Here is an 18,713-nt window from a genome sequence, read left to right as displayed (position 1 = left end):
GATAACCACTAATCCGCAGGGTAAACTGACCTGCAGAGACGCTTCAATGCAGGATGGGTTGCACAGACACATTAGTCAAGTCTTAATACTTAGAATAAAGGATAGCTCCTTGGAAGCTTGGTGTGAATTCTCTTAGTGAATTGAGGGCTTCTGTGTCATAGTGAGTACGAATCTTGGAAATTTGCAAGGGTTAAACACTGAAAACATAAATGTATTCCCAAATGGTTTGGAGGACTCTCAGAAAATAAATTATTAGGTCAAAGCCCTGCACTGGACAGCCGCCGCAGCACACTCCCAGTTCCACCCTGGAGAGAGTCTTGAGGTGGACCCGCAATGCACTTTCCTTTGTTTCTTGTTTTTCATAATTTATGGACAGAACTCTGAAAAGCATGCCTTATTTAGGTGGATAAAAATGAAACAAATTGAAGGTTTCATTCAAATCTTAACATCCTCTGTGTTTAGTTTCAGAACATTATTTTTACAGGCAGTTCTTGCTGTCTTTGTTTGTTTCTCTAGCTGTTTCTTCAGCCTTTTGTGTCTTTGGTAACACATATCTTTTTTTCCCTCCTAGGAAATATTGGAAATTCTTTCACAATTGATCCTATCTTGGGCTCTATAAAAACTGCCAAAGAATTAGATCGGAGTAACCGAGTGGAGTATGACTTAATGATAAAAGCTACAGATAAAGGCAGTCCCCCGATGAGTGAAGTCACTTCTGTGCATATCCTTGTCACAGTTGCTGACAACGCCCCTCCTAAGTTTACATCAAAAGAGTATGCTTTTGAAATAAGTGAAACTGTCCGCACTGGGAGTTTTGTTGGAATGGTTACAGCCCACAGTCAGTCCTCAGTTACATATGAAATAAAAGATGGGAATATAGCTGATGCTTTTGATATCAATCCACATTCTGGAAGTATCATCACTCAAACATCCCTGGATTTTGAAACTTTGCCCATTTATACGTTGACAATACAAGGAACCAACATGGCTGGGCTGTCCACTAACACAACTGTTCTCGTGCATCTACAAGATGAAAACGACAACCTGCCAGTTTTCCTGCAGGCAGAGTATACCGGGCTCATCAGTGAATCGGCGTCAGTTGACAGCGTGGTCCTAACAGACAGGAACGTCCCGTTAGTGATTCGTGCCGCTGACGCGGACAGAGAATCCAATGCTTTGCTTGTGTATCACATCGAGGAGCCTTCTGTGCACAGGTATTTTGCCATTGATTCTAGTACTGGTGCCATTCGTACAGTACTAAGTTTGGATTACGAGGAAACAAATATTTTCCACTTTGCTGTACAAGTGCATGACTTGGGGACACCACGTTTGTTTGCTGAATATGCAGCTAATGTGACCATCCGCGTGATCGACATCAATGACTGCCCTCCTGTATTCTCCACATCATCCTATGAAGCGTCGCTTTTGTTGCCAACATACAAAGGAGTGCAAGTCTTCAGGGCCAACGCTACAGACGCCGACTCAGGTGCGTTCTCCCAGTTACTGTACGCCATCACCGAAGGCAATATCGGGGAGAAGTTTTTTATGGACTGTACGACTGGCATAATAACTGTACAGAATACAACTCAGTTAAGAAGCCGCTACGAGCTAACCATTAGGGCTTCTGATGGCAAGTTTACAAGCTTCACCTCCCTGAAGATCAGCGTGAAAGAAAGCCAGAAAAGTCAGCTCAAGTTCACCCAAGATGTTTACTCTGCGGTCGTGCCGGAGAATTCCACTGAAGTCAGGACCTTAGCTGTCATCACTGCTGTCGGGAATCCCATCAACGAGCCCCTGTTCTACCACATCCTCAACCCTGACCGCAGGTTTAAAATCGGCCGCACCTCGGGCGTGCTCTCCAGCACTGGCGTAGCCTTTGACCGTGAGCAGCAGGAGGCGTTTGACGTGGTGGTTGAAGTGGTGGGAGAACGCAGCCCTCCCGCGGGCGCCCGCGTGGTCGTGAAGGTCGCCGTGCAGGACCAAAACGACAACGCGCCTGTGTTCGTGAACCTTCCCTATTACGCCGCTGTCAAGGTGGACGCTGAGGTGGGTCACGTCATCCGGCGCGTCACCGCTGTGGACAGAGACGGCGGCCGCAATGGGGACGTGCATTACCACCTCAAGGAGCACCACGACCACTTCCAGGTGGGCTCCTCCGGGGAGATTTCCCTGAGAAAGCAGTTCGAGCCCGACACCTTGAACAAAGAGTACCTCGTCACAGTGGTCGCCAAGGACGGCGGTGACCCAGCTCTGTCGGCCGAGGTGGTGGTCCCTATCTCTGTGATGGACAAGGCCATGCCAGTGTTTGAGAAGCCCTTCTACAGCGCAGAGGTCCCCGAGAACGCGCAGATGCACAGTCCGGTGGTGCACGTGCAAGCCCACAGTCCAGAAGGGCTCAAGGTCTTCTACAGCATCGCAGATGGAGACCCTTTCAGCCAGTTCACAGTTGACTTCAACACCGGGGTTCTCAGCGTCGTGGCACCCCTGGACTTCGAGGCCCACCCGGCGTACAAGCTGTGCGTCCAGGCCACCAGCTCCTTGACCGGGGCCCGTGCTGAGGTGTTCGTCGACGTAATAGTAGGAGACATCAACGATAACCCCCCGGTGTTTGCTCAGCAGTCTTACGCCGCAGCCCTGTCTGAGGCAGCTGTCGTGGGCATGTCCGTTGTCCAAGTTCGGGCCACAGATGCGGATTCAGAATCCAACAGGGGCGTCTCCTACCAGATGTTTGGGAACCGCAGCAGAAGTCAGGAGCATTTTCACCTGGACAGTGACACTGGCCTCATCTCACTCGCCAGGGCCTTGGACTACGAGCAGCTCCAGCAGCACAGGATCCTGGTGCGGGCTGTGGACGGCGGCACGCCCCCGCTGAGCAGCGACGTGCTGGTTACGGTGGATGTTGCCGACCTCAATGACAACGCACCCGTGTTCGACCAGCAGCTTTACAAGGCCAGGATTGGCGCCCACGCGGCGCATGGGCACTTTGTGGCCTGTGTGAAGGCCTACGATGTGGACAGCTCGGACGCGGGCCGGCTGGAGTACTCCATCCAGGCCAGTGGCGACCATAAAAGCTTCGTCATCGACGGAGCCACAGGGATCGTCACACTCTCCAACCCGCGCCAGCACGCCCTGAAGCCGTTCTACGGTCTGAACGTGTCCGTGTCCGACGGCGTCTTCAGAAGTTCCGCTCAGGTGCAGGTCACTGTAATCGGGGGCAACCTGCACAGCCCCGCCTTCCCGCAGAGTGAGTACGAAGTGGAGCTCGCCGAAAACGCGCCCGCGCACACGCTGGTGACCCAGGTCGAGGCCACCGATGGAGATTCCGGCGTCTACGGCCACGTCACCTACCAGATCGTGAACGACTTTGCCAAAGACAGATTTTACACAAGTGAGAGGGGGCAGGTATTTACCTCGGAGACACTTGACCGAGAAACCCCGGCGGAGAAGGTCATCCCGGTTCGTTTGATGGCCAAGGACGCCGGAGGGAAGGTGGCCTTCTGCACGGTCAGCGTCATCCTGACCGACGACAACGACAACGCGCCGCAGTTCCGGGCAACCCAGTACGAGGTGAACGTCGGGTCCGATGCCGCCAAGGGGACGTCGGTTGTGAAGGTCCTGGCGAGCGACGCCGACGAGGGCTCCAACGCCGACGTCACCTACGCCATCGAGGCCGACTCGGACAGCGTCCGGGAGAACCTGGAAATAAACAGGCTGTCCGGCCTGATCACGACAAAGGAGAGCCTCGTCGGCCTGGAGAACGAGCTCATCACGTTCTTTGTGAGGGCGATGGACGGTGGGTCTCCACCCAGAGAGTCCGTCGTTCCCGTCTATGTGAAAATCCTTCCTCCTGAAACGCGGCTCCCCAAGTTCTCGGAGCCGTTTTACAGCTACACAGTCTCGGAGGATACGCCCATTGGGACGGAGATCGACGTCGTCCACGCGGAGCACGGGGAGGCCGTGCGCTACAGCCTGGTCAAGGGGAGCTCGCCCGAGAGCAACGGGGACGACTGCTTCGTGATCGACGGGCAGAGTGGGCGGCTGAAGCTGGAGAAGAGGCTCGACCACGAGACCACCAGGTGGTACCAGTTCTCCGTCCTCGCGCGCGGCGCTCACGGGGCCTCTGAGGTGGTGGCCTCGGCGGACGTCAGCGTCCAGGTGAGGGATGCCAACGACCACGCCCCCGTCCTGGAGTCCAGCCCATACGAGGCCTTTGTCGTCGAAAACCTGCCAGCAGGAAGCCGCGTCGTCCAGGTCCGCGCGTCTGACCTTGACTCAGGGCCCAACGGCCACGTCACGTACAAGCTGGACCAGTCACAGAGCGCGGATGTCCTCGAGGCGTTTGCCATCAGCGTGGACACGGGCTGGGTGACCACCCTGAGGGCGCTGGACCACGAGCAGAGGGGCAGCTACGAACTGAGCGTGGTAGCCTCGGACCACGGCAAGGCCCAGCTGTCCTCCACGGCCCTCGTGCGTGTCACTGTCACCGACGTCAACGACAGCCCGCCGCGGTTCACGGCTGAGGTCTACAAGGGCACTGTGAGCGAGGCCGACCCCCCAGGGGGCGTGGTGGCCATCGTGGGCACCACGGACGCCGACACAGAAGAGATGAACAGGCAGGTCACGTACTACATAACAGGTAAAGCCCAGACCTGAGTGGAAACTAAAGTGTGCTGGCAGCGTAGGTTCCAAGGCACGTTCTCCAGGGACATGAAGTACAGGTGTCGTTGTAGTAACATCTGAGAGGCACATTTCCAGATCTTTGCTCAAACCTACCAATTATTTCTTTTGACTGATTTTCATGGCTCATGTTCTACTGAACTGTGTACTTAGTGTATAACAAACCTAAGTTTTGATGTGTGCAAATCACTGATAGTCTTATTTGCATTTTAAAATGCATCTTAACGCTGCTTTTTTGTAAACATGGGAGCTAATATATTTAACGTTATCGTTATTTTAAAAAAATAATCCTTAGATCCAAGGCATTATATATGTTTTGTACAGTTGGCATTTGTTACTTGTTTCTGTCCTTTTTGTAGTAGATTTGTCATCTTTTTTTCATTGGTTACTAGGAGGGGATCCCTTGGGACAGTTTGCTATTGAAAACATTCAGAACGAATGGAAGGTCTACGTGAAAAAACCTCTGGACAGGGAGAAAAGAGACAATTACCTTCTGACCATCACCGCAACCGATGGGACCTTCTCATCTAGAGCGTTAGTTGAAGTGAAGGTTCTCGATGCCAACGACAACAGTCCAGTTTGTGAAAAGGTCGATTTGTATATTATGAATTCATATTTCTTTCTTGAGCTTTTCGATAGAATGATTGCACAGTGCTTTGATGTGATTCAGACGTGTTTTATATTAAAACCTCTTACCATTTAAGCAGAGGTGAGCTTGTTAAAAGAGGCAAGAGTTGAAAAAGTTTCAGAACAGTTCTGATAACTCTACATAGCTCATAAGTCTTGTTCTTAGAAAAACAGTAGTTCATGGACAGGATTACAGATACGTCTAAAGGAAAACGAACTGAACTTTCCATGAAGAGTCTGTTCATTTGGGAATAAGGTTGTTTAGGGGAGATGCATAGCATTTCGTTATTCAGAACTGGCTGTACTCTGCTGGGCCGTATTTTAGGCATTGCCCTGCTGCACACTAGAAAAACCCAACGGGGTTGTAGATGAGGCTCTGTACTGTGCAGCTCTCCATTTAACGAGAGCAAAAGAGAGAGCAGAGCAGAGCTTCCCCCTCCAAAGGCCGTGGGCGCGGTGGGACTCGAGCCAGTGGTGCCCGTGGGAGCTGGCGGGGACAAACACTGTTGTGGGCCAGTCATGATTAGCGAAAGGCTTTGGGGATTTGAGGGGAAGGCGTGTGTTAGAGGAATAAAATGTAGCTTAATTTGCCAGAAGTGGAGAATTTGTCTTAGGAGTCATGGAAAAGATGTTTGAAAAAAACCAGTTACCTAGATTCCTGTGGGCTGTGAAGGTCATTCCCAGTGGTTTGGATTCGATCCTAGAGGGAAAGAGGGACTTTCCTTGTCCTTTCATATTTGAAAGAGGGAGGTGACGTAAACCAAGAGTTGCTAAGAATGTGAGCTTGGTGGTTTTGGTCAGATAAGGAGGCGTGGAAGCAGGGGTACTGTGTTGGCGAGGTGACAAAGGAACAAGATGACAAAACCATCCAGAGCAGAGCTTGGCAGCAGGTGGTCCTTGGCAGCAGGTGGCCCCTGCCCAGTGTGATGGCGTGGCGAGAGCGCTGAGTCAGGCCCCCAGGCTTTTCTGCCCAAGCGGTAGGTGACCCCGAGCAAGGCCCGGTTTCAGGGAAGCACGCGGGGTTCCCTCCGCAGTGGAAGGGGAAGGTGCTGACGTGCACGTGTGCGTGTGCTGGACACTCAGGATGAGGACAAGCCTGGTAATAGGTCGTTTGAGAGAACACCAAAAGAAGAGAGGCGGGAGCACAGCAGAAAGAGCAGAAAGCGGCGGCAGGAAGAGTGGTAACGCGAGAGCCATGCCGCGGAGCCGGGAGAGGAGAGGACAGGGCGCTTCAGAGCACTGCGAGCAGCGGCGTGATGGGGACCTGGGGGCCTGGGGACCGAGTGTCGGCACCGTGACGCCTAACGGGGGAGCATCGAGGTCGTGGGAGGAAGAAAAGGATTTGGCCAGTGAAGTTGAGAGGAAGAGAAGGAAAAGGAGTGTGATTTGGAGGGAAGGTTGGGTGGGTAAGTGAAGTTCAGAGAGGGCGGAGGAACCGCAGTAGCTGGGATTGGTTTTTCTTTTTTCTTTTTCCCTTAAGATTTTTTATTTATTTATTTATTCACACACCCCCACCCCCCGGTTGTCTGTTCTCTGTGTCCATTAGCTGCGTATTCTTCGTCTGCTTCTGTTGTTGTCAGCGGCATGGGAATCCGTGTTTTCTTTTTATTGGAATATCTTGTGTCAGCTCTCCGTGTGGGTGTCGCCATTCTTAGGCAGGCTGCACATTCTTTTGCACTGGGCAGCTCTCCTTATGGGGCGCACTCCTTGTGCGTGGGGCTCCCCTACTTGGGGACACCCCTGCATGGCAGGGCACTCCTTGCGCGCATCAGCACTGCGTGTGGGCCAGCTCCACATGGGTCAAGGAGGCCCGGAGTTTGAACCGCGGACCTCCCACGTGTAGATGGATGCCCTAACCACTGGGCCAAGTCCACCGCCAGTAGCTGAGATTGGGATCGGACATGTGGAAAGGACCGTTGGAGGTGGCTGGACAGTGAAGTTCAGTCCTGAGGATATGGAGCTTTGGGGAGGTGAGGAGGTGACTCCAGCTCACGGCGCCTCTTTTTTGGTGATGTTATTCTGGCAAAACAAAACAAACTCCTCTTATGGAAGTAAATCTGTATTGCTTCTTTTTATTTTTCTGCCATTTTCGTATTTGGGAGTTACATCATCCTTGAAAAGAATAAAATTAGAACACTAGATCATTTGTGTTCATCAGTGCTGCAGACCCTTGTGTTTCACGTGTTGTAAAATGTTGTTTGCCTGTAATTGAGCGCATATTAAAATAAATCCGGCAGACCTCCTGTTTCTCCGGTGTCTGAGTTTATAGCATGGGTTCCTCGTGGCTGGAACTGGAAGGAGCTGTTTGTATGTCTGAGTTGTCATATGTTGAGGAGGGGCTCCTCATACTGTGACTGCTGTGGCCTTGGGCAGTCTCGAGTCTCCTGTGGCCGCAGAGGGTCACATCTCCCATTGTGATGATTATTTGGTCCTATGTCAGGAATGATAAGAATAAATTCCTGGATTGGGAAAGGAAGAGATATCAAATGACAGACATTTACTCTCAAGTTAAGGTAGATGTACAGTCCTCCTTACATTTTCTCTTAAGAATTTAAACTAAGTGTGAAGCCAGCTCAGAGATGTAGTCTGTGACCTCCGAGAGTTACGTGTCCTCCAGGGCTGTGGCCTTGCTAATGATGGCCTAGCTCTTCCCCGTTTTAAAAGGGTTTTATAGGGAAAATATTTTTAAAACTCCTTGGGTTTTAACTTCAGTCTTCTCCCATGTTTTCTTTTGCTGAAGTAAAATGATTTCTTTTCCGTCGTGTCCTTGGCTGTCATGACTTTTTAAACTGTTTTGCTAATGACGCTGTTTAAAATCTCTGTAGACTTTATATTCGGACACAATTCTGGAAGACACCCTTCCGGGGAAGTTGATCCTGCAAGTCTCTGCTACGGACGCAGATATCCGTTCCAATGCTGAAATTACTTACACATTATTAGGCCCAGGTGCAGAAAAATTCACACTCCATGCAGACACAGGTAAGGGAAGGTTGGGGTGAATTGATCATGTATTCTAATACGATCATATAAACGAAGTCATTGATTTTAGATCACGTGCAAACTTTCAAATACATTTTGCCCTTTTTAGATTTACTCTGCTACTGCATAATTGCTATCTTTAAAAATACAAACAGCAATTGAATGTTTAAAACTTGTGGGGAGTGAAAAACTAAAGGGCAGCAATATTACCTACACGAGCCAAGGAGCTAATTTAAAAGTCGTTTCTGTCAACCTCATTTTTCTCAGAAATTAGAGCACATCTCAAACTCTCTGCTTTATCCATTATCATGAGTAATACCTTTTGTGTTTATTTAGTTTATTTTTTTAGGAGGAATATGCTTGAATTTGTGACTATAAATTTGTAATTGAACACATTCCTAACTAAAGTGATTTGTGGTGTTTTATTCATTTTTAATTCAGTAGCCTTGTTCTTGTAATTTCTATTTTGTTAAACTTGGGGTCAGATAATAGTTTTCCAATAACTTTTTCCCCTGAAGAACTAATGGTGAATATATGAATCTAATTGGTGAGTCAGTTTTAAATGTTTTTGAATGTGGTAAGTTGGTTAGCTGTTTCTCTTTTGTGACGTTATATAAACTAATGCAAGACGCGTCGGCTTCTTATGACTGAAATGCTGCCACCCAGCAGGTATTGAAAATCTGTGACTCACGGTGTCGGCAGCAGCTTCTTGGTGCAGATGAAACTGCTCACCAGAGGAAGGGTGTGATTCAGCTGAGGGAAAAACCAAGGAATAAGACGTGCTCCTGAGGTCCCCTTTCTCTTAGTTTTGCTTGTGGTTTGCTTTCAGGTGAACTAAAAACATCAGCCCCCCTTGACCGCGAGGAGCAGGCGTTTTATAATCTCCTCGTCAAGGCCACGGACGGAGGAGGCAGGTCCTGCCAAGCCAGCGTGGAGCTCACGCTGGAAGACGTCAACGATAACGCGCCCGAGTTCTCCGCTGAGCCGTACACCGTGTCCGTGTTTGAGAACACCGAGCCGGGGGCGCTGCTGGCACGGGTGCAGGCCACGGACGCTGACGCAGGTACTCACCGCGGCGCGTTCGCCCGAGCCGTGCTCACAGGCCGTGGAAAGCTGTTTTAGCCACGTCTCAGATCCAGGGCATCCGACCCGCCTGTGTATATGTTGAACAACTTAGTTGCTGTGGTGTTTAATTCCTTAGCACGAACGTGGAATGGAATCTTAATAGAATAACTCATTTTCAGCTACTATTTCAGATCTTAGAATTGCACCCAGTGAACGTAGTGCTGTAGAGCCTCTGGTGTCGCTATAATCATTCTTTGTATCCCACAGAATTGATTGCAAAGTGTTATTTTGTGAACAAAACATTAGTGACTTAGAGGTTTTAGTGTCTCAGGAGAATAACAGAAATGAATACTGTGCTGTCACAGTTCGACAGATTTAAAAATTTATGGAGAAATTAGGACTATAGGGTATAATCATCGCATTCTGATAACAGTAAGAATAACTTCAGTCTTTCTAATACTGAAGAATATTAGAAAAATGGCAAAATGCTGTTTTTCAAATCTTTGTCATTGAAGCTAAATAATATTTAGGCTTTATTTTAATTAAGTTAATCCAAAAAATCTACTTTTTTAAATCATAGAAATTTACATGTATTACTCTTCTCCCCTTTTTAATATGCTACATTTAAAAAAAATAATTCAAGGTTAAATTTCTTTAAAACACCTGCAACTTACTGGGCATTCAGGCCTGATTTCTTGTCTTGACAGGATTAAATAGGAAGATTTCCTACTCCCTGATTGACTCTGCCGACGGGCAGTTCTCCATTAACGAACTGTCTGGGATTCTCCGATTAGAGAAGCCTTTGGATCGAGAGCTGCTTGCGGTGTACACGCTTACCCTGCGAGCTGTGGATCACGGCTTGCCCAGGAGGCTGTCGGCTACTGGCACTGTTGTTGTATCGGTTTTGGACATAAACGACAACCCCCCTGTGTTTGAGTACCGTGAGTATGGGACCACGGTGTCCGAGGACATTCTCATCGGAACAGAAGTTCTCCAGGTCTACGCAGCCAGCCGGGACATCGAAGCCAACGCGGACGTCACCTACGCCATCATCAGTGGGAACGAGCACGGCAAGTTCAGCATAGACGCGAAAACAGGTACTGTCCCGTCAGGAGAGGAAGCCTGTCCCCCGGACGGCTGGGTTTACTGGTGCTGTACAAGCGACACGTCCCACGTTGTCAGCAGAGGCTCTAAAAGATCAGCTAGTGTCCTTTCTTGTTTTTAAGTGGGATTGGAAGTACTTTGGAGGACTCTGCACTGTAGTTCACATAAAAACATCTCTAGTGCATCTGCTATAAGCTACAAGCAAATTAAGCACAAGCAAGGTGAAAGTACCGCACCGTAGTAATCTAACAGACCCTGTTACTAAGGAGGAGCAGGACAGCAATGGGGGCCAGGCGCCCTCATGCCCCTGTGTCGAGCTCATGGGCAGTAGCTCCCAGATGCAACAGTAGAGCTGACCGCGGTTGGGGCGTGTGGTAACTCATTACACTGACCTCTGTTATGCTAGTTGTAGGTGGTAATCCAAGGACTTGGATCTGCCCTTGCTGAAAATGGTCGAAGGAGCTGCTTGCTGTGGCTGCATAGACGCTTTGCAGTGGTGCTCGCTGCGGCCCCAGAGATGCTTTGCAGTGGTGCTCGCTGCGGCGGCCGAGACGCTTTGCAGTGGTGCTCGCTGCGGCCGCAGAGACGGTTTGCAGTGGTGCTCGCTGCGGCGGTGGAGAAGCTTTGCAGTGGTGCTCGCTGCGGCTGCGTGGACGCTTTGCAGTGGTTCTCGCGGCCACGGAGACGCTTTGCGGTGCTCCTTTCTTGACGTCTAAAGTAGCTGTAAGGCTGACACTAAGATTCTCATTCAGGCCACACTCCAAGATATGTATGTGGCTAGTTCAGCTGAAGAGTGTGATGGTGCTAATTTCTAAAACAGTTTCAGTAAATCTCTTAAAATTATTTTTTAGGGTTCTTGTTCTCTTTTTAGGTAGCATGGACTAAAATACAGTGAAAAGGAAAGCTACTAAGGCAATTATTAAATCAGAAAGGGATTTGTTTTAATGACAGGACATTAAGTAGAGGGTTATTCTAGAGAGTTAAGGAGAAAAAAGAACGCACATCTTCATCATTTACCTTTTTAGTTTCATTTTCTTTTATCTCTTAAACCAGAGCGAAGGCCAAAGTAAACTGTGGTTTGGAAGAAATAAGAGATAGGTTGTTTTTATAGCTGGGCTTGCACGTGGTATTGATTTGGAAAGCAATTTAAATATCACGAAGAATATCCTATAAGGGGGAATAAATAGAGATCCAGGGATGGGGAAATACTTTTTAATTGCCGAGTTAAGAAATCAGAAGGCATGCTTCAGTGGTGAAATTCGCAGTGGAAATTTGCTTCAGGGCACATGTGTGTCTCTTGATGGTGGCAGCGTTCCAAGTGTGGGAGGTCATTTTGTGTGCTCTGCAGGGGCCGTGTTTATCCTCGAGAGCCTGGACTATGAAAGCGCGCACGGCTACTACCTGACCGTGATGGCCACTGACGGCGGCTCCCCACCACTGAGCGACGTCGCCACTGTGAGCGTGAATGTGACGGACGTGAACGACAACGCGCCGCGGTTCAGCCAGGACACCTACGCCGCGGTGGTGAGCGAAGACGCCGCCCTTGAGCAGGCGGTCCTCACAGTACGTATCTTCTGAGAACCGCGGATCATTCCGCTTTCCTCGTGGCCTCCTTGGAAGCAATAGGAAGATATAAAAGCCCCGTCAGGTCCTGGCTTTGTTTTAAATTAACACTTTCCTTGGGAACCACTGGTTTTCTCTGCCAGTGCCGCCTGCCCTCGCTGTCCCCCAGCGCGCTGTGTGTGTTCCAGGTGCGAGCAGAGGACGCCGACGGGCCCACCAATGGCCAGGTCCGCTACTCGATTGTGGACGGCAATCAAGGAAGCCCGTTTGCTGTCGACCCTGCCAAGGGGGACGTGAAGGTGACCAGGCTTCTGGACCGGGAGACGGTGAGCGACAGCACTTGGTTTACCTTGTTTACAAACTGCCGAATCCGAAACACAGGTGCCTGTGCTTGTCTGCTGGGCCTGTGCTACCAGCTGGCCTAGTTCTCAAGGCACCGCCGCCGTCCTCAGATGGCGAGGAATAGACACTGGACGTGAATGGACAGTGTAGATATACGGAGGACATAAGGCAGGGTTTATGCCAGTGTGCAACTGGAGCGAGGGGAGAGATTGCTCTTGGCTCTGGTGTTCTGAGATACCTCATGGGGCCAGAAACTGGGTTTTAAATAATTACAGGGATTTGAGAGAAGGGCGGTAACTCCCTGTGAGGAAGTGCATGAGCGTGGAAACAGGAAGCCGTGGGGTGCGTGTGGAGACCTTGCCTGGCCTTGGAGTAGAGCAGTTGGGCACGGAGCAGGAGGTGGGTGCAAGGTGAACTGGGGCGGCCACGGGCCCCTTGGACAGCTGCCGTCAGGATGCAACTGGACGCTGTGGGCTGTGGAGTTACTGGATAGGAGCCGAGGCCTAAGGCCACGCTCAGGAAGCTGATTCCCACTGCGAGCCCCTGTGTTGAGAGCAGAGAGAAACTGGGGTGGCTGGAGGTGGGGGGGGGGGGTCAGTCAGCGGTGGGCCAGACGCAGCCTGAGGGGGACGTGGCAGCGAGAATCAAGTGGAGGTAAAAGGAGAAACCCTACAAAGGGAAGAGCTAGCATCCACAGGGCCTGTAAGCGGCTACAGCAGGAAGCAGAGGAGTCAGAGGTAACTGGAGTATTTCTGTCGTTAGTGGGAAGTGGGGAAGCTGTGGGGAGGCTGGGACTGTGGTTCCCGATCAGACTCTTAGAGGACAGGGGCATGACCAGCCAGGTAGAATTATCAGCTGGTATCTGGAACTGGAAAGGTAGACATCAAGCGTGCCCTTGGAGATGACCCCAGAAGTGACCCGAGGGATTTAGATTAACGTGAGAAAGTGAGGCGAGCCAGCCAGGCTAGACAGAAGGAGCTTGGAGTCCCCGCTGCGCAGAGATGCGGACGCAGGCGCACCCGAGAGAATCCCTGGAAAGGAGGTGGGGAGGCCTCGGTCTTGGGAATCAGTACATCTGAGACTGCGGCTTCCGCAGGGGACAGCGATGAATTCTAGGAAGGTTTGGGGGGCAGCGAGGAGCCGGCTCTCTCATGTCTCAGCCCTTTACTTCTTTTCGCTGTGGGGACGTGAGGACTTGCCACGAGTCCAGCATGACTCCTGGTCGGGAATCCAGGCTTGGGGCGCGGGGCTCTGTGCTCTCGCCTGAGCCTCCTGGTCTCACCTGCCCAGGTCCACGCCGAGTCCGGGGAAGGTGGGCGTGGGGTTGCTCCTTTGCCCTCAGGACCTCCTTGGGGAGCATTTTTCAGGACAGATTTCTGCAGAACATACTTGGATTTAGCCCGCTTCGTGGCTTCTTTGCTCCTCCATTCCTAAGGAAGAGTTTAAAGAACTCCCCTGGGGAAGGTGCTGCCCCCTCCACTTGGTGGCTTTTGTAGCGAGTCATGAGGATTGTCTTGGGGTTTAGGCCGCTCAGTCCAGTCAGGTTCACGGGGGGCGAGCTGAGGTGCTGGAAGGAGTCAGCTTGGGCTGAGCAGCTAGCGCCCACTTCCCTGAGGAGAGCCACGGCTTGGGAGGGCGCGCTCTGAGCCGTTAAAAAAAAGCAGCAGCTCTTGACGTAGGCTGACGTTCATATTTTCTGTATTAAATTGTTATTAGAAGCAAGTTTTAAAAGAAAAAACATTTTAGCAAAAGAAGTAAACGTTTGAGAGGCACTTTGGAGAATCTCATCGCAGCTGGTGACCTTTTGGTGGAGAAAGTTGTGCAGCGCACTTGCTCAGGGCTAGGCCCTCGGAGTGGCCCCAGAGGGGCTGAGCTCCTGAGACCTCCCATTTGCCTCTTCTTTCCATGAAGGTCTCTGGGTACACGCTCACCATCCAGGCCACCGACAGCGGCAGCCCGCCCCGCTCCAGCTCAGCGCGCGTCACCGTCGATGTGTCCGACGTCAACGACAACCCACCCCTCTTCTCCCAGGAGAAGTACCGCATGGTCGTCCAGGTCAGCAGCCGTGGGGTCCCGGGCGCCTCCCTTCCCAAAGGCGCCTCCTTAGGAATGTGGGAAAGGGAAATTAGGCAGGTGAGACCCAGGAACCATCCCAGGGTGGAACTGAGGTCTCCTCTCTCCTCTTGGTACTTTGTTTAGAAGGTGCTCTCAGTATTTCCCTAGGTTGGTAACAGCCTGCCTCCTCATCCTCTTCCGTGCTTTGGCCTCCATGTCTCCTCCTCGCCCCTCCTCCCCACCCTTCATCCCCACTGTCCTTTTGCCTCCCCTTCCTCTCCCCATTCCTCCTCCCCCATCGCCCCTCTGCGGCAGGGCGCCTCCTCTGCAGCTCCCTCCCCAGCCCCTCTCTTCTCTGATTCCCCCACCCTTTCCGCCTCCCCCTCTCCCCTCCACCCCTTCTCCCCTTTCTACAGTCTCTTTCTTTTCCTCTCAGATAGAGAAGCGGCACAATAAAGGCTGGATTCCTGTGGTTTTTATATTATAGGAAGTGTGCACGTGTCTTAGCGTGTAGATTGGTTTTGCTGGAAGTTGTGCACATGTATTTAACTTACTATGTGCAGGAGAATAAGCCTGTGGGCTTCAGCGTCCTGCAGCTAGAAGTAACGGACAGGGACTCCTCCCATAACGGCCCCCCCTTCTTCTTCACCATCGTGGGTGGAAACGACGACCGAGCGTTTGAAGTGAGCCAGCAGGGGGTCCTTCTGACGTCAGCGCCCATGAAGAGAAAAGTGAGAGATCACTACTTACTGCAGGTTAAGGTAGGAGAGCCCTTTCTTCATGGTTGTGGTGGTGATCAGGGGTAAGGAAGAGCTTTTTTAAAGATCTTCTCTTCCATTTCCTTCCCTTGACTGCTGCAGCTTGCTTTTCATGAGAAAATGAAAATTTAGGGAGTGGTGGTCTTTTCCCTCGTCTTTCATTTTTATCCCAGTGCACTTTTGAAGGGGGTCTCATTTGTTCTTACTTGGTCATCTACATTTTTGAAGCCAAACTTCAGTGTGAATGTTCAAAGTATTTCCCTCTCTTTGCTAAGCTTGTGTGGCGAGACGGGGGCGTGACCGCTGGTAACCCAGCGCTCGAGCGTCGTGCATGTGCTGCTCGCTGCGAGCCGTGAGCAGTGGCGTAGACGGTGACCCCCTTCTCGCAGGTGGCTGATAACGGGAAGCCCCCGCTGTCGTCCCTGGCCTCTGTCGACATCAGGGTCATTGAGGAGAGCATCTTCCCACCGGCAGTCCTGCCCCTGGAGGTCTTCATCGCCGCCTTTGGAGAGGAGTACGCGGGCGGCGTCCTCGGGAAGGTCCACGCGACCGACCAGGACGTGTATGACGCCCTGACCTACAGCCTGGACCCCCAGGTGGGCAGCCTGTTCTCCGTGTCCAGCACGGGCGGGAAGCTGATCGCGCACACCAAGCTGGACACGGGCCAGTACCTCCTCAACGTCAGTGTGACCGACGGGAGGTTCACGACGGCGGCTGACGTCACGGTGCACGTCAAGCAGGTAACGCAGGAGATGCTGAACCGCACCCTTGCCGTCCGCTTCGCCAACCTCACCCCGGAGGAGTTTGTCGGGGACTACTGGCGCAACTTCCAGCGTGCTCTACGGAGCGCCCTGGGTGTGAGGAGGGGCGACGTGCACGTTGTCAGCCTGCAGCCGGCCGAGCCGCAGTCCCACCTGGACGTCCTGCTCTTCATTGAGGGGCCAGGCAGCGCCCAGATCCCCACCAGCACGCTCCTGCACAAGGTGAATTCTTCTGTGGCTGACATCGAGGAGATCCTGGGGGTCCGCGTTGTGGACGTGTTCCAGAAGCTCTGCGCAGGGCTGGACTGCCCCTGGAGGTTCTGTGACGAGAAGGTGTCTATGGACGAGAACGTCATGTCCACACACAGCACAGCCAGGCTGAGCTTTGTGACCCCACGCCACCGGAGGACGGCGGTGTGTCTCTGCGAAGGTAACACACAGAAGCATCGCAAAGCCCATGTCAGATTGGTGTTGGGCGCTGCCCCTAAGGCTGCAAATGCAGGGTTGTTGACTCCAGCTCTAGTAATGAGCTCTCCCCCGTCTTTTCTGTCTACAAAGAGGGAAGGTGCCCACGCGTCCGCCATGGATGCGAAGACAGCCCGTGCCCTGACGGATCGGAGTGTGTCGCTGACCCCGGAGAGGAGGGGTACACCTGCGTGTGTCCTGGCGGCCGGTCGGACGAGTGCCCAGGTGAGGGGACTGTTAGTGGGTGTGTTTTTATATTGAAAGTCACTTTAATGCTTATCGTTTTTCTTTGTTGAAGTTTAAAAACATTGTAAACTATGTTTATGGTAACAAGTCAAACATGGAGATCAATGAAAAATAAAAGAATTTCTTCCTCTGATAGTATACCCCAAGTTAATAGTTGGTGGTTGTATTAGTCAGCCAAAGGAGTGCTGATGCAAATACCAGAAACGGGTTCGTTTTTATAAAGGGTATTTATTTGGGGTAGGAGCTTACAGATACTAGGCCATAAAGCATAAGTTACTTCCCTCACCAAAGTCTATTTGGAGCAAGATGGCTGCCGACTTCTGCGAAGGCTCAGGCTTCCTGGGTTCCTGCATTCCTTCCTGGTGCTTGCTTCTCTTTCCTCTGGGAGCTGACTTCCCAGGGCTCCAGCTTAAGTCTTCAACATCAAACTCCAAAATCAAAACTCCAACATTAAAAGCCCTCAACTCTGTTTTTCGCCATACATTTTATCTGTGAGTCCCCACCCCTTGGTGGGGCCCTAATCATAACTCAGTCATGCCCAGGTACAGAGCAGATTACAAACATAACCCAATATTTCTTTTTGGAATTCATCAATAATATCAAACTGCTACACTCCATCCCCTGAATTCCAAAAAGACATTACAATATTTTTTTAAAAATCTTAAATCAGGTACAGTGCAAGTACTAAATCGCATCACAATCAATTTAAAGAAATACAGTTTGTCTTGGCAAAGTCCTGTCTGCTATAGACTTCTGAAACTAAAGGAAGTCTAGTTTCTAGATAAACTAAAGGAAATTTATCTGTTTCCGATACACAAATGGACAGACATAGGATAAACATTTTCATTATAATAAGGAGAAATTGGAACAGGAGTCACAGGTCTTCTATAGTTCAGTAAACCTGCAGGGCATCCTCCATTCTATTGCAGTCTGAGAATCATTCTTAAGATGATGGTTTCTTCTCCTTGGGGCCATATGGGGACCCACCCTTTCCACATGATTGCCCAATGGCCATTTTCTTGGTTCCATCCTCATCAAGCATCTGGGTGTCAAACAAGCTCCAGACCTCTCCCTCCAAGACTGTTGGAGTGATTGCCACACTTTACCCAATCTTTGGGTTAGAGTCTTAACTCCCCTAATACAGAGACGTGAAGACAACATTCCCCCTAAACTTTGGCAAACAGGCTCAGCCTTCTCAGAGCAACGAGTTGACCACCTGGCCTTCCCTAACCTTTGGGGTACAGGTCCACTCCACTCAGACCTGTGGGGTGCTGACCTTAACTGCCCTAATCCTTAGGGAATGTGCTCCACCCTCTCTGTACCCTGGGGCAGCAAAACTCTCCCAGAACTTCAGGTGGGAACATTCACCCTCTTCACTGCTGATGCAAACTCACCCTCTCTGTACAATGGGTGGGGTTTCTCCCTTGGCTCAAGGTGATGTCCTAATTCCAGATCTTAGCTTCCATGGTTTTCCTCTTAAAGCTGTTTCTCCTTCAGTCTCTCCTTTCCATGTCCTTTTTATTCAGACTGACTGTGGTTTCGTTCATACAGCTCTCTCAAAAAGTCTGTTGGTTTAGCATGCAGGAAGCAGGGGTCCAAGCCATCAGATAGTAAGACTTCACACAAGTCTTTCCTAGATAACTGCATCTTCAGTCTTGATTTACCAGTTCCAAGTTTAGTTAAGTTCTCATATGGAGAGCTTTCATCAGGGAGCTTGATTTACAGAGGCTTGGAATTTTCAGAAATCAGTTGTTTTCTTTGTGCCCAACAATTCAGTTCTCCCCTTATCTTACTCGTCTAGCATTTTGCTACAAGCTGCATTCTTTGAGTTTACTTTGGAAAGTTCTCAGCTAAATGACCCAGCGCCCCATTTTTAAATTCTGCCTTCCATAAAACATCAGGAGTTAATCTTGCTAAGTTCTCTGCAGCTTTAAAATACGAATCGCCTTTCCTCCAGTTTCCAATAATAGTTTCATCATTTATTTCTAAGCATCATGAAAAGTTTCTTTTATCATCCATCACCGGTCTCTTCAAAGCTTTCTAGGCCTTTGACATCAAGCATCTCACAATT

The 18,713-nt window shown here is 50.7% G+C and overlaps 1 protein-coding gene across 1 annotated transcript in view; it reads left to right on the top strand.

Annotated features, from left to right (window-relative positions):
- FAT1 (FAT atypical cadherin 1) overlaps nt 1-18,713 on the top strand; it is a 140,443-nt gene that overhangs the window by 106,538 nt on the left and 15,192 nt on the right. The window contains 11 exon segments of the mRNA XM_058289871.2: nt 572-4,636; nt 5,070-5,266; nt 8,130-8,283; nt 9,113-9,346; nt 10,056-10,445; nt 11,801-12,015; nt 12,204-12,341; nt 14,269-14,412; nt 14,976-15,173; nt 15,560-16,361; nt 16,490-16,621. Of these exon segments, the coding sequence (XP_058145854.1) occupies nt 572-4,636; nt 5,070-5,266; nt 8,130-8,283; nt 9,113-9,346; nt 10,056-10,445; nt 11,801-12,015; nt 12,204-12,341; nt 14,269-14,412; nt 14,976-15,173; nt 15,560-16,361; nt 16,490-16,621 (6,669 nt within the window).

Source organism: Dasypus novemcinctus, chromosome 29 (genome assembly GCF_030445035.2).
Source record: "Dasypus novemcinctus isolate mDasNov1 chromosome 29, mDasNov1.1.hap2, whole genome shotgun sequence".
Taxonomy (NCBI): Eukaryota; Metazoa; Chordata; class Mammalia; order Cingulata; family Dasypodidae; genus Dasypus; species Dasypus novemcinctus.
Note: the sequence above shows the minus strand (reverse complement) of the source record. Positions and strands in the feature narration are given on the sequence as shown.